The sequence below is a fragment of the Macaca mulatta genome, chromosome 4, assembly GCF_049350105.2.
Source record: "Macaca mulatta isolate MMU2019108-1 chromosome 4, T2T-MMU8v2.0, whole genome shotgun sequence".
NCBI classification, from domain to species: domain Eukaryota; kingdom Metazoa; phylum Chordata; class Mammalia; order Primates; family Cercopithecidae; genus Macaca; species Macaca mulatta.
The window spans coordinates 177560981-177577484 of NC_133409.1; the positions used below are offsets into that span (position 1 = coordinate 177560981).

The window sequence follows — 16504 nt, forward strand, 5'->3', positions numbered from 1 at the left end:
GAGGAGCTCACTTCTAGCATCCCAGCTCTGACTGACAGTGCACAGACTCAGGAAGCCCCTTTTTTTTTTTTTTACTGTAAGCAGGAAGTGGCAGGCCAGCAGCAGCCCCAGGAACAAGGAGTGAGTCTATGAGCAGAATCGGGTTGGGGCATCAGTGAATCTACCTTTTCAAGCCTGCCCTTGCTGCAGGTGCCTGGGGCATTTTTCACCACCAAATCCCTCCTTGCAGTCAAAGGAGGGGGATGGTAGTGAAAAAAAATTTTACTTCCCAATTCTAACTCTCAAAAAGGTCTGTCTTAAACTCAGACCAAATCTGACCTGTTAAGGTCTACTTAATTTTACAGTCCATCTCCACAGTTCATAAATAATCAGCTGGCATCTCCAAATGAAGTGTTGGCAGCTAAAGGCAATGGCTAAGTTCCCCTGGGCTACTCTTCACTCTTCCTCATACCCCATTTCGCTAAGAAATATTCTGAGCAACTGGTGTTACAGAATAAAACAAAAAACAACACCATAATTCCTTAAGGTGCATGAACTTGGAGACTGAAGATCATCAATGTATTCGTATTACAAATGCGTTGGAGGGGATATCAAGTTCATATGCTGACATACATGACTGCCTTCTCAAGTTACCCATTTAGTCAGTGCATCGTATAGTACAATATTCCAAAGATGTCAAAGGACGTGGCAACCTGGTTCCCTTCCCTACAGGTAATCACCATTCTAGTTTTTGTTACATTAAATTTTAGAACTACAAGAACTCTTCTGCACATTAAGTGGCCCATAGATTAAGTGGAAAAGATCCTCTGGGAGAAGGTTCTAAACGACTGGCTGGAACAAAATGCCATTTTTTTCTAACCTGAACATCTATCCTCCTTCAGGGCACAAGCTGTTATTTGTAATCAAGAAAAAATTTCTCCATTTGTCTAATATGAAATTAGGCTCTTCTTCGGCAGTTTATGTCTCCCTGAGACATCTCGGGATCTGTTTTTGTTCAGAAAATAACATGCAACGTGTTCAATGACTTTGTCTTTCACTCAGTCCTATCACATCTCACACGTAAGCATGCTTTGATGTTAGGCAAAGAAAGGGTCGAAGCTCTTTTGCACTATCTGGCTATATTTCATTTATGTGTTTAGGGAATAAAATAAATCTTGGGGTCAAGGTTCAAGGTCAGGAGACCATTCACTTTGTATCACCTAAGTAGTCAGGGACTCGGTGGGGAGATGGGGAGGCGGGAAAAAGGGTGCTCAAGGAAGGATGATCTCTTAGTAGAGGGTTTTGGAATTTGGGAGTCAGAGTCTTAAACTTCAAGTATCCCCCTCCCCCAAATCAAGGGTTAGCAACCTATAGCTCATGGGCCAAATTCACACTCCACTGTCTGATATTGTAGTCAAAGCTTCATTGGGACACAACTAGGCTCGTTTGTTCATATTTTATCTGTGACTGCTTTTGCAGTTGCAGACTTGAGTAGTTATGAGAGAAATCTTATGACCCACAAAGTCAAAAATATTCACAATCTGGTCAACCCTTGCCCTAGATACTTATTGAGGATCACTGCACAGTAAGCCATCATTACTAAATAATGTGTCCTTTTTCTCAGGTATATTTCCCAGTACTATAATAGCTAGGTTTCGCTTTGGCTGTCAATAATGAGATCTAAAAAACAAGTGGCCTAAACAAGGTTATTTCTCTCTCAGCTAAACGTCCAGGGCTGAAGTGACACAGATTCAAGCCCCAGGCTATTTCTTCTATGTTGTTGCTCCACTCCATACAGTCTCCATTGCCAAGGCCGCACCATGGCCCAAAATGGCTGCCAGAATACTAGCTATCACATTCACAATGAAGTAGCAGGAAGAAAAAAGAATACCCTCAGTTCAACTTTTAAAGAAACTTCTGGAAATACCACTAGACATGTCTACTTACAAATCATTGGTCAAATTTAGAAGTATAGACTTCTAGTTGGGTGCAAAATTGCTGAGCTAAAAAATCAGGTTTTTGTTATTACAAAAATGGTACCAGGCGGAAGGACGGGGGGAGTTGGATATTGAGAGATAATTAGCAACATCTGCCATAGGAACCTTACTACAATCACCAAGCCCCTTATTAAGAGGGTCACATGCCCTTGGCAGCCATGCCCTTTGGCATAGCTCCAAAAAAATAGTCTTTAAATATCTGTACAATATGTATTTAAGATATTATAAGATCAGTGCCAATGAGGAATTTTTTAAACTTCTAATCAACAGTACTGTCTCCTTCAGAAGGAACTGAAAAAGTTCACCTTTTAGCAGTCAGTATGGGGTTGTGTGTGTATACCTGCATTCAAAGAGTATTTCTAATACTCTATTTTTTTTAGAAAAATATTCATGTTTTTTCAGTGACTTTGTTTTTCATGGGGTGTCTGCCTGCCTGATCTGTCCCTGGGTCCACAGGACCCTGACACTACCCCACTCCCACTGCAATCTCTCCAGTTAGCATGCCCATTCAGCATTCCCCTTGAACACTACCAAATTATCAAACAAATTCAATGTTTACCCCCTCCTCAAGCAACATCTACGCCCACATCCAGCACAACAGAAATTTCTCTCAGCTTCCTAGGTTTTTAGCATCTCTCTATAACCTTGTAGGTTCTGAAAATCTCCAAGCGAAAAGGTCACTCATCTCACTTTTGACGCTGGCAAGGGTGAAGCTACAGCCATATCAGAAAGCAAGGGGCTGTGAGCTCAAAAATTAAGAATGAATTCCAAATCCCTGATTCCAGAGTTTTCTGTAGGTTGAGCATCTCTAATCTGAAGATCCAAAATCCAAACTGCTCCAAAATCTGAAGCTTTCTGATTATTCAATATACATAAACTTTATTTCATGCACAGAATTATTAAAAATATTGTATAAAATTACTTTTCAGGATACGTGTATAAGGTATATATGAAAGAAACTTTGTGTTTAGACCTGGGTCCCATCCCCAAGATATCTCATTACATATAGGCAAATATTCCAACATCTGAGAAAATCCAAACTCCGAAACACTTCTGGCCCCAAGTATTTTTTGGATAAGGGATACTCAACTTGTACTAAAAAAGAATGGGAAAAAAATTACAAGTCACATGCTTTTGGCATATCAATTAGTACTTAGCAATCAGTCGTGTTCCAATATTTTTCCTTCTCTTCAAATGTAAATAACTAGACTTCCAGTATCAACATGGAAACTCCTGGAAATTTCTTTCTCACATAAAAGTCCAGGGCTGAATTGGCACTCCACAGCATCAGGGATCCAGACTACCCCATACATTCTATTTTCTGTAAAGTTAGGAGACAGATATCATCTGCAAGCTCCAAAATATATTTAAAGGTTGCCAACAGCAGCTGAAATCAAGTAGAAGCCAAATGAGAGGAAGTGAAGAGATGAAATACACAGAGTGGCACATCTCAGAAAACTCCAGCAAAAACATGGGTTTTTTTTTTTTTTTTTTTTTTTTTTTTTTTTTTTTTTTTTTTTTTTTTTTGAGCTAAGGGTTACAATCTGAAGTGTAAAGTCTCTATCTCCAAGTGTTGATAATGGGGTAGGCAAAGGTCATTCTTCTGTTTCTAACAAGTGTAGATTTGGGGTGGGAGGAAGACCTATACAAAAAAATCGAAGAGATGAGTCATGTTTAAAGAAAGAGTTGGTTTCTTGGCACTGGAGAAAAAGAAAGCGTGAAAACAAGCTAGGCTGAATGTCTACCCCAGCCCCTTCCTGCTATGCCAACCCTCAACCTCCCCCCCAGTCTTGTGCAAATAGCTGGTCCAGGAAACCCAATGTATTCAAATGTGAGTGGCAAAAAAGCAATCATATGCACACCATTGACAGATCAATTAAAAAAGAATTGAGGGAAAAAAGAGGACAATGGCAGAGAAACGGAGAAGTCACAAAAAAATGTTGCCATTGGGGCATATGAAATTTCTGGCTAAATATTTTACAATGAATTTTTTAAATGTAGTGAAGCAATTTCTCTACGAAGGAAGACCAGAAAGCAGAAATAACTCAGAGAAAAGATGGCAAGAAATCAGGGGGAGCTGAAATGTGAGCTTGCAGAACTCAGAACAGGGAGAAAAGCAAAGTAACTGCAGATGGAAGGTACACAAGGGAAAAAAGACAGAAGAAAACACAGTAAGGGACAAAGAAGAATAACAGTGAGGAAAGCATACCAAATGAAGCGGAAACAAGAATTTTAAAACATTAGAAAGAAAATAATAGGTACAGAAGTCAGACAAAGGAGAGCCCACTTATGCATAACTGGATCCCTGAAGAACGAAACAGAACAGAACAATGGGTCAGAACAAATCCCTAAAGATATAATTCAAGAAAATTTTCCTAAAATAAATAAGAGTCCAATCTGTGAAACACAATGATATATACTAGGGAGTATATATCATATATACTAGGGAGTATAGATCAATACTCAGGTGGAACTTGATAAAGGTATTAAACTTGAAAGATAAAGAAGGAATCCTTTAAAACAAAAAGCAAAAAGATCAAGTATGGCATCAGATTTCTTTACATGAAATTAAACTTGAAAGAACAATTGAGCAGCACTTACAAGATCCTCCCTAAAAGAAAGACGAAGCCAAGATTTTACTTCCAACCAAACTGTTATTCAAGTATAAACAAACATGCGAGAGCTCAGGGACTATTGTTTCCACAAGTTGTTGAGCAAAATTCTAGATGATGTACTTCAGTCATTTAGATGATTGTGAAAGTAAGACAAAAGAATTGGCAGTGAACACTGAACATCTTTATCTAGAGAATGAATGCTTTAAAAGACAAAGAAGAAAACAGATGGGAGTCTGAATCACAGGATAGAACATGGGGTCCAGGAGCCCTGACAACATAGATATGACACACCTGGAACAATCAGGAGGGGAAGGCAAAAATGGAGGTGTGAGCTAGACAGGATTTGGTGACTGTTTCTTCTTTAACAGTTAGGAGCCAAAGGGGACCATTTAAAGGTGACCCATCAGAAATGCAAATCAGATCACGTCCCTTATCTCTCTGCTCCTATCCTTCTATAGCTTCCCACTACAATTAGGGTAAAATTCCAAGTCTCAGACCTTGCAGGTTCTGGCCCCACCTGGCCCTGGAAATACATCACTACCCTACAATCATCACTTTACATGGCCTCCCTCTTGTTCCTTGAGCTGCTGTGTTCTTGGCTGCCTTCTGCACCTCATGTGCCCTTTGCCCCCCAGGACTCCCATGTGCTATCTGGGATGCTCCTGCTTCTTTCTTCACCGCCCATCATCCTTCTGTTCTCAGCTTCCATGTCTCAAAGTGGCTTGCCCTGACTCCCCAAATGAAATTAGTTTTTTGATGACACCCAGTGCATTTTTCCCTCATAGTAGCACACTTTCATAATCATGTATTTAATGTCTGCCTCTCTCACAAGACTGTAAGTTCCAAGAAGGCAGAGATAAGTCTGTTTGGAACACGTTTAATTCCTAGGACGTAATAGAGATCTTGGCATGTGGTAAATGCTTAATAAATATTTGCTGAGAGTCTATCAAAACAACTTCTACTCCACAAACCACTCTTTCTGCCTCATTTCCTCTGCATCTGGAACATGCTAAGGTTAGAAGTCACTTCCACAAACAATACTGAAAAGCCACAAGACTTTTAAAAGATTCTGTTTCATATATTTTCTTTACTAAGGCAGGAAGGATGGAAAATGCATCTTGGAAAGATTTTCAGAGAGGACTGATATCAAAGAGTTTCCTGATAAGCTATACATTCACTACAAATTCAGAAGACATTCTGTTTCAGATACACTGGGTTTCAGCAAATTTTATGATATGCTTCCATATGACATTTATCACATGGAGATAGTCAAGGGTAAAATCAGAAAGCTTTTCACTTACTTTGGATGTTCAAACTTGTCTATGAGATCAACCTTTTCCACCAGGTCTCCTCCAATCGTTCGGACTAAGTCGTAGAAATCATTCTCTGCGTAATTCTCAGAGGGCAACCAGAATGAAATATCATTTATCATAGGAGGATATTTGCTCAGAGGCTAACAAAACAAGAGGAGAAAAGATACATGAACTTGTTAGTTGAACGAGAATATTTAAATTTTTCATAAAAAGTTGCACTTGGCTGTTAGGAAATGCTGGTAAAACATCATTTCAGCATTTAAATTTGCAGAACAAAATGAACTTAAAAGATAAATCAATGTTCAAAAGTAGCAAATTCCATTATGAATATTACAGATTCTTATCACATTCATGTGTGACGTTACTATATATTATATTTATATTGCCATTAATGTTCAACTTACTACAAAGCAATTTGAATATATTTCAGTTTTTTCCATTTGAATACTAGAGGAGAAAAGTTCAAATTTAATTAACATGCAATTCATTAACTTCTTGTGATACTTTCAGAAAGCCATTTTAGTAGAGAAATAAGTAAGAGCTTATCAAAATTGACATTTCAATTAGTAATGTCATTATTTGTTAGTATTTCTAATTATTAAAATAAAGGATTGGGTTGATAAGTAGTCACTTGGGGAATTATTTTTCAAATTATGCCTTTAAGGATGTGATAAACATAAATGTAGCCATTTCCCCCACTTTATTCCATTTTTTCCAGCTTATTAGCTCAGTAGTTCACCATTATATAGGACAGATATTTAAAATTAGATATGTTTAGAAGTTACTATATTTATTGCTTTCCCCCACACACAAATATATATATATATATATATATATATAAATATAAAACAACTAAACATACAGCTCTCACATATATACATCAAAATTATACATAGATATATGTGTGTGTGTGTGTATGTTTTGGTCTACAAGTTACTGCTGCAATAAAAAAAGTTTGGTTACATACCTATGAAATCCTAAGGGAATATCTGCTAAATCCGGGCAAATTTATAAACTGATGTATGCCAAGCCTGATATTGCTATAAATCCTTCGGTGAATCATTGATCAGAGAAAGTATAAAACTTTTAAATGGCAAAATATCTGAAGAACTAAATGCTCAGACATAGATGATTATTCAACTTGAAATATCAATAAAGTTGTCAAACAAATGCATCAGTTTAGAACACACATTTCATACAAACACGGTAAAATTAGCACCCTGGTGCTGTTGACAAAATCTGCTGGCTCCTGAGAAGCACTGTTTTCTCTCCTACAGTCACGATGCTGTGATAAATGACCCATGGGTTAATGTAACAATAGATGACAGGAGTTTGGTGGTTCCACAGGTTGTTTTTCCTTTTGACAATACCCTCTTGTTCCTCACGGAAAATGGAAATTTAGGGAGACAAGGGACTGAGATTGCCAAGAATTAGCATGGAATCTCCTCTTCATTTAATCCAAGCTGAGGTACCGTACTTACTGAGTTCTGATGCGAGGCACGCTGACAGAGAAATGGGAGAAGGCGTCCCAGTGAAACATACGTCAGCAACTCATGGACAACACTCGGTATGATGATAACGCAGGCAGCCAGAACACATCCCCCAAGACATTATTAAAATACATATTGTGGTAAATACAGTTTAAAATCCACGCAGTTCAAAAGAAAAACCCAGACAGCTTATTGCATTGCAAGCCTATTTCAAGTTAAAAAATATGAAAAGTTTAATGGTTTAACTGAAAAGAAAGCATTTAATTCACTAATAGACAGGTATCAGACACAGGATATCCACTAGTGGCCTTTGCTTTTTTGAACTGGAGAAATAGAATTTTGTTTGGGAAATAAGAGGCTAACTACAGATCATGGTTACTGAGATGTGGGCTTTCTTTCAGGTGCTTAACCAGCAGTGGTGGTAAAAACCATCCGGGGGCTCCCCACTGCCCCAGAAGAAAGCCTCCAATTCCTAAAAGCTTCTACCTCTTTCCCATGTTCTCTAGGTTCGGGCCAGCCCAGCCTACTGGGTTTCTTAAACACACTAAGTGGCTTTCTCCACATGCAATTTCCCACCCTCCCTACCTCACTTCTGGTCCTCGGCCACCCTGTTCACTTGGTACCCTCACAGACACCGTCAATCCCCTGTTACTGCACCCTATCCTTCTCTTGCTAAGTACTTTTCATCCTCACTGTTTGTGTACTTACTTATTTCACGGCTGTCTTCCTAAGAGGTTGCCATTTTTGAGGGTGGGGTGTGCATCTCTGTTTCCACCTCTGGAATCTCTTGTGCACAGTCCCTGTTACATTGTAGGTATTCTAGAGGCTAGAGGAGCACGTTACAGAGCGCCTGCTGTGAGCAATGACTACATTACAGTCAATGCATTCAGCTGTGTTTTCTCGTCTAACTGCATGAGCTAACGGACATACCATGTGGGTGAGACATAGAGCCTTGCCTCCATCCCTGGATTGTCCCAGCATTTAGTAACCAGGTGGAACGGCAAAGAGGCTGAAGCTGGACAGGCAAAGCCACTTAGTAGGAATTCCATAACCCACAACCACAGAATCGTGGAATTTTACAATCCAAAGGGACCTTCAATTACATACAATATTATTTGTGTTTTCCTATTTCTTTTCTTAACAGAAGGATGACTATTTTACTAGTTTTATCAGATAACTGCATACAGTCGTCCCTCAGTATCTGAGGGGGATTGGTTCCAGGACCCCCACAGCTACCAAAATCCATAGGTCCCTTATACAAAATGGTGTAGTATTTGCATATAACCTATGCACATCCTCTTGTATACTTTAAATCATCTCTAGATTACTCATAATACCTAATACAATGCAAATGTTATGTAAGTAGCTGCTATATTTTTAGATTTTTATTTTTTATTGTTGTATTTTTAAATTGTTTTTCCCCAAAATATTTCGGACCTACGATTGGCTGAATCTACAGACGTGAAACCCCCATATACAAAGAGCTGGCTGCACTGACATGTTCTTTTGTTGGTCCTCTTTAGAATTCTTTTTTTTTTTTTTTAAAGAATTGAAAAGGGCATCAAAACTACAGATACGAGACACGTTCGTCAGCTTGCTACTTTCTGCTCGTGGACACACCAAAGATGCATGGTTAAAGTCTCTCTTCTCCCTGCCGTCCTGTCTAAGTCAGAGTCTCCCAAAGAGCCCGAACAGCGGAGGAAGCTCTTCATTGGAGGGTTGAGCTTAGAAACAACCAATGAGAGCCCGAGGAGCCATTCTGAGCAACGGGGAACACTCCCGGACTGTGTGGCCATGAGAGATCCAACACCAAGCGCTCCAGGGGCTTTGGGTTTGTCACATATGCCACTGTGGAGGAGGTGGATGCAGCCACGAATGCAAGGCCACACAAGGTGGATGCAAGAGTTGTGGAACCAAAAAGAGCTGTCTCAAGAGAAGATTCTCAAAGACCAGTTGCCCACTTAACCGTGAAAAACATATTTGTTGGTGGCATTAAAGGAGACACTGAAGAAGAAAAACATCACCTAAGAGATTATTTCGAACAGTTTGGAAAAATTGAAGTCATTGAAATCATGACTGACTGAGGCAGTGGCAAGGAAAGGGGCTTTGCCTTTGTAACCTTTGACGACCATGACTCTGTGGATAAGACTGTCGTTCAGAAATGCCATCCTGTGAATGGTCACAACTGTGAAGTTAGGAAAGCCCCGTCAAAGCAAGAGATGGCGAGTGCTTCTTACAGCCAAAGAGGTGAAATGGTTCTGGAAACTTTGGTGGTGGTCGTGGAGGTGGTTTCGGTAGGAATAACAACTTTGGTGGTGGAGAAAACTTCAGTGGTTGTGGTGGCTGTGGTGGCAGCCATGGTGGTGGTGGATATGGTGGCAGCCATGGTGGTGGTGGATATGGTGGCAGCCATGGTGGTGGTGGATATGGTGGCAGCCATGGTGGTGGTGGATATGGTGGCAGTGTGGATGGCTATAATGGATTTGGTAATGATGAAAGCAATTCTGGAGGTGGTGGAAGCCACAATGATTTTGGCAATTACAACAATCAGTCTTCAAATTTTGGACCCACGAAGGGAGGAAACTTTGAAGGCAGAAGCTCTGCTCCCTATGGTGGTGGAGGCCAATACTTTGCAAAACCACGAAACCAAGGTGGCTACGGCAGTTCCAGTAGCAGTAGTAACTAAGGCAGTGGCAGAAGATTTCAATTAGAAAACAAAGCTTAGCAGGAGAGGAGAGCCAGAGAAGTGTCAGGGAAGCTACAGGTTACAACAGATTTGTGAACTCAGGCAAGCACAGTGGCAGGGCCTAGCTGCTACAAAGAAGACATGTTTTAGACAAATACTCATGTGTATGGGCAAAAAAATTGAGGACTGTATTTGTGACTAACTGTATAACAGGTTATTTTAGTTTCTCTTCTGTGGAAAGTGTAAAGCATTCCAACAAAGGGTTTTAATGTAGATTTTTTTTTTTTTTGGCACCCATGCTGTTGATTGCTAAATGTAATAGTCCGATTGTGACGCTGAATAAATGTCTTTTTTTTTTTTTTTAATGTACTGTGTAAAGTTAGTCTACTCTGAAGCCACCTTGGTAAATTTCTCCCATGAGTATGAAGTTAGAATTCCTTCAGGGTGATGCCAGGTTCTATTTGGAGTTTATATACAACCTGCTTGGGTGGAGACGCCATTGTCTTCAGAAACCTTGGTGTAGTTGAACTGATAGTTACTATTGTGACCTGAAGTTCACCATTAAAAGGGATTACCCAAGCAAAATCAAGGATTTACTGGTTATACAAATGATTGTTGGCCCATCCTATGCAGTATATCTAAATTGAATCTGGTACCAGATAAAATTATAGATGGGAATGAAGTTTGTGTATCATTCATTATCATGTGTAATCAATAAATGATTTAATTCTCAAAAAAAAACCACTACAGATACAGTAGAGACTTTAAAAGTCATAGGTGAATATTTTGAATGATTTAATAATAATGAACTTGGAAACTTTGATCAAATGGATATTTCACTCAAAACAGAAAACTTAAACTGATAACTAGGTACCCACCATTAGCAGTGCTCTGTCTCCTCACAGGTGTAACCAAGGTAGTAAACAAGAAATAGCTATGTACCTAATGAATAGAAATGGCATAGGCAAAAATGTGTGATCCCAAATTTAAAGTTTTCCTACCAGGCATACGACTTGGACATGTGCAAACTGATGCTAAACACTCCTGTAACACTCTCTTCTTACCCTTACATTTATTGCACTGTAGCTACTTCCAACGGGCTTGAAACAATATCCTTATATTTGAAGTTAAAAAGCAAGTTACAACAAAGTTCCAATAATGAGTAATACTAACTTTTCTGACATCAATGCAATTACACTTGAAGCTCACAATAAAAAGATATTCATTAAAAGTCACAAAATTCATATATTTGCAAACGAAAAAGAAAAAAAATTCCATGCCCAAGTAGAAAGTAGCAATATAATCAATGTTCTCGGGGTGCCTGAAAAGTATATTACCTCTCATTCTGGTGTGGTCACACTTCTTTATTGTATTATTCAAATCTTCTATATCCTTTCTTTTATCTGCTTGATTTTCTTGATCTATCAAGAAGATAATAATATCTCCCACTTGATCTCTCGGAAAGGTCCCTCCTCAGACCCAGGAAATGAAAGTCATGCCTTGTTAATCAAGACTAGCATAAACCAGTGATGGTTATTTACACCATTGGCCAGGCGAGGAGTGGGCATGAGCTCAGTTTCACCAATGACATGTTGTGGCAATTCTGCAGAGACTAAAACAACAGACCTCAGTGGGGACAGCTTTTCAACCCGTCCTTCCTGCTTGAGATGTTGGAACAAGGTCATGATGACTGAGTGGCTTCAGATTTTTAACAGGTCACTTTAATCTATATTCACTGTGAAAACCAATATATTTTATTTCTATCATCTTCATTTGTGTTTTCTGCTAACCAGTCTTCCTCTTTTCATAAATTTTCTCCTTTTCTGCCTCCTAGTAGATGCTTGATTTTCAAAATATTCTAACATTTTTCCCTCTGGTGTAAACAGTAAATTGGATTTCTCTTCTTTAAGAAATATATGTATATATAATATTTATATTTATATTATATATATATTTATATATATATATTTATATATTCCTTTAATAGATTGTTCCAAGCACAAAATTATTTAGTGTCTCTATTCAACTCCTACAAAAGACAGGAAGCTTCATTTTCCCTAGCAGTCCGTCTTCCTGGTTATTCTTACCTAGAGTTTCATCTTCTAAACAAAATCACAGGTAAAACAATAAACTCAACAGCTAATTTTAAGTTAAAAATATTTTAAAATTCCGTATGTTTTTCTTGTATTCCACCTCTTTGTTGGAGGACAGTGCTCTACGGAGTTTTCATAAAACTCGTGGTGGCCTGTACACCAAATAGCACTGGAAGATGGTGAGTCTCTCCCTCTGGAGCAGAAAGTAGGTTGTTCCCTCACCGGAATGATAAACATAATGTCTTCCTCAGGGACAAAGATTGGGCAGGTTTACTAGCAGCCCCTTTAAAAGACTGGGATAAAAACAAACACATGTAAACGGACAAATGAAATACTGGAAGGAGCCCAAGCTTCAGGCTTTTCAGCTATGCCCCAGCCCAGTGTGTGCACAGCATGCAGAGCTGCTCCACCTCCCCGCTATTGAACTGGGAAACTAGAAGAGCCAATGCTAAGAGGACTCATGCTGCCTCTGCGCTGAGTAACAAAGTCCTTGGTCTTTGAGGCAGGAGTCTCTTGTCCTTCTGCCTGCATCTATGAAAGTGCAGTGGTACCTTGTTAACCTGCACTGAGGTAAACAAACAAACAAACAAACAAACAAACAAAAAAACCCAACCTGAGGTAAAATCTTAGGCCTTTCCTAGTCCTAACACCCTTCCTTCTTTTTCACTTCTGCTCTCTCAGGTAAGTATCTCTCAGATAAGTATCTCTCAGATAAGTACAGTTTTTTTGGCAGTGCAAGTCCACAGGAGGCAAACTCTCTCAGTATTTACATGTCTGAAACCCCTCACACTTTAATAATTTGGTAGGACACAAAATTCTAGCTTCATGTTTGTCTTCCCTAAGCACTCTGACAATTTCCCTGCTGCCTATTAGTAATGGTGACGAGTCTGCTGTCAGTCAGTGCTACTTCCTCACAGGTAATCTGTCTTTCCTTCCAGGCAGTTTGGAAGCCGTGAATCTTTATCCCCCAGGCTCTGCAGTTTGACTCTGATGAGGCTGGGTCTGCATTTATCCTTCTTCATGCTGCTCAGCACTCTGAGAGCGCTCTCAATCAGACGGTTCTCGTCTTGTTCCAATTCTGAAAAATTCCAGCACTACTTCTCTGCCATTCCTTTCATTCTCTCCCGGATCTGCAACAATCAATACTGTGGAGCTTCTGAATCTATCTTCCTTTCCTCTTAACTGACCTAGTTTAGGTTTTATTCTGTGTGTGTCTGTGCCGCATTCTGGGTGAATTCTTCAGTAACAGCTTCTTAACTAATTCTCCTGTCAACTGAGTCTACTAGTCTCATCTGCTTTTCCTTCTTTATTTTAATGAATCTATCACTCATTTCTGAGATTCTAATTCTTTCCCTTATCTACTTACCCTTCATTTCTGCCAGTTTTTGCCTCTTATTCAGAATTTTCCTTTTTTTTTTTAATGGTTATTATTTATCCAATGGTCTCTTTGAGGGCATCACACATTTTTTTTTTCAAGATAGCTTTTTAAATTTTCCTTTACTCTCAGTGAATTCACATTCTGATTGTTGATTTGGATGGCTGACACCCCAAGGTCAGAGTTCCTCACGTGGCGTGGAATTTGGGTGTGTAGGCTTGGCCTGTACAGGGGATAATTGTGAATGTTCTCTTGCTGATCACCCTCCCTGCTCAGAAGTTTTTATGGTTCCTCTGCTTGAACCCCTCACACAGAATGGAGTTGACATGGTGGTCTGGGTTTCTACCCAATGGTGATATGGCTGATGATGACATGGGGGTACTTGGCTCAGTTTCTGAGAAGGAGGCCTTGTCTCTGTCCTGTGCTCTTCCCAGGATCAAAGCTTTCTAGAGGTTATGGCGGGCAGTGATTTGGACCTCCCTTCTAGGTCAGAGGACAGGACCACTACCCTGCCCGCTTTCAAGCAGAGCACATGCTCTGGCCTGGCACATTTAGTCTTACTGCCACCAGAGCTCAGCCTCTGTTTCCACCTCCCGGCTTGTGATCTTGCAGCCCACAGTGTCCAACGTTTCACACTCTGCTTTGTGTGTGTCTCTTGTCTATAGTGATATATCTTTTTTAGGGGAGTAGGGGGCATGATTATGACTTTTTCATTTTCCCTTTTTAGATTTTGATCTATCACTGCTGTGTGTTTGGAGCAGGCAAAGTGCAGCCTACAAAGCAACCACAACATGACTCTGTTTCTTTACACAATGGTTCTTAACTTTGTCGGGGAGCAGGACACAGGTCTCCCTGAGAATATGAAAACAGATTCAAATTCTCGTTCCAGAAATGTATATATCTTCTTAAACACAGATTTTCATATAGAACTTTCAGGATTCACAAACCCAATAAAGTCATTCAATGACCAGAATAAGGATCTGGTCTGTGACCCAGACTCAAAATTGTGTCATGCAGTTCAAATATAGACAGCTGTGATGACTGTCTTAAGTGAGTTAAAAAATACCAAAATCATACTTTACTAACATGATCTATACATGTATGTACATATACTGTGTATACCTTGATACTGTTAAGAACATATACTTAATGATAAAAGCATACATGAAGGCAATCATTGTTTGTCTTGTGGTAACTACTTGCAATACAGCATATTTATTTCAATAACAAAAGTCTGCCTTTTATGGGCTAGAAGAGAAACCTCTCCCTGCAGCTCAGACAATTCCACAGTGTCAGAGCTGCCTGGGGTCAGCTGAGGGCCTGGTAGTGAGTGCACGGCAGCCCACCTCCTCCCCTACCCATTCCTGCTGCCACCCCTGCCTTTCCACAGGTGTTGATCCTGCGAGCACCTGCTAATGAGCTTCAGGCATGTTCATCTCTGCCTCAGAGTTTGCTTTCTGGGGGAAACTGACCTATGACTCCAAGACATCAACAAAACGTCAGCAACCAGTCAACATAAGAATTGGTGTCCAGGGAAACAGCAAGCCTCAAGGAGTGTAGATGGGAGTGTGGCAGACCTGGCTTAGAATCTGCCCTGTCCTATGACCGATGACAGAGGAACGGCTCTGCCAGGGCCCCCGGCAACCTTGCACATAGCTGCATAAGCCACCAAACAAAGACTTGAACCATAGCTCATCTGTGTCTTGAAAGGATAAATGCCTTGTGATCCTCTGGTGTTCCAGGCCTTTAAGGAGCTACCAGGAGCCATCTCCTGCCCATCTCCCTACTTCCCTGGGAGGCTGTCATGAGGCAGTCTCTCCTCACCTTCCAGGTTCTGAGGGCGTATGAGGCTTTCTGGCTCCCCTCCTTGGAACAGTACCATAGAATATAAAACGTCTTAGCTGCAGCCTTTAACTGGCTTCTCTGCAATGGGCTGTGTCACAGCTGGCATTGTAATCACCTGCTCTATTACGGATTGACTTGTGTTCCCCGCAAAAAATAGATACGTGGGAGTCTGAAACCCCAGTACCTCAGAATACGAGCTTACTTGGAGACAGGATCTTTACAGAGGTAATACATTTAAAATGAAATCACTGGAGCAGACTCTAACGCAATGTGACTGGTATCCTTATCAAACGGGGGAGATCTTGGACATAGGCAGGCACACAGGGAGCACACCACATGCAGATGAAGCCAGAGGCTGGGAAAATGCTCCTGCAAGCCCGGGAATGCCATAGCTTGCCAGCAAACCACTGGAAGTGAAGGAAGCACAAAACAGATCCTCAGAAGGAATCAACCCTGCCAACACCTTGATCTTAGACTTCCAGCCTCCAGAACTGAGACACAGTAAGTTTCTGTTGTTTACGCCACCCTGGCTATGGTACCTGTTTATGACCGCCCTGCTAAACTAACATACCCTCCCTTTGTTTCAGGATCCTCCTTTTACGATGTGTGGGAGCTGGTACCTTTGGCTACTCTTCTTTCTGCATCTACGTAAGTAATAAGCTGTCTAAATCTACAGAGGCTCCTAGCCTGGCCAACATGGCGAAAACCATTTTAACAAAAAAATACAAAAATTAACTGGGCGTGTTGGTCCATGCCTGTAGTCCCAGCTTCTTGGGAGGCTGAGGTTAGAGGATTGTTTGAGCCCAGGAAGCAGAGGTTACAGTGAGCCGAGATTGCGCCACTGCACTACAGCCTGGGCAACAGAGCGAGACCCTGTGTCAAAAAATAAAACGATAAAAAATAGAGTGGCCCCTGGTATCTTTACCAGCTGAAATCGGTCAGGCCTTGGCCCTGACTGGTGTGCCGTGGGCTTGACACATGACTGAGGCCAATATGCCTCGGTTTCTTCATCTATAAAATGGAGACAGCACCTGTGGCAGCATACTGTGGTGAAGATGACATGAAAGAACATTCACAAAGCACAGACGTCATAGTGGTCCGGACAAAACAC

The 16504-nt window shown here is 40.5% G+C and overlaps 1 protein-coding gene and 1 pseudogene across 8 annotated transcripts in view; one reads left to right on the top strand and one right to left on the bottom strand.

Annotated features, from left to right (window-relative positions):
* Window positions 1–16504, bottom strand: part of FARS2 (phenylalanyl-tRNA synthetase 2, mitochondrial) — a 517158-nt gene that overhangs the window by 146653 nt on the left and 354001 nt on the right. For all 8 annotated transcript variants that reach the window (XM_015135505.3, XM_078000978.1, XM_015135504.3 and 5 more), the window contains one exon: window positions 5893–6044. In XM_015135505.3, the coding sequence (XP_014990991.2) occupies window positions 5893–6044 (152 nt within the window). The remainder of the gene's footprint in view (window positions 1–5892; window positions 6045–16504) is intronic.
* LOC144340580 (heterogeneous nuclear ribonucleoprotein A1-like) lies at window positions 8957–10341 on the top strand (annotated as a pseudogene).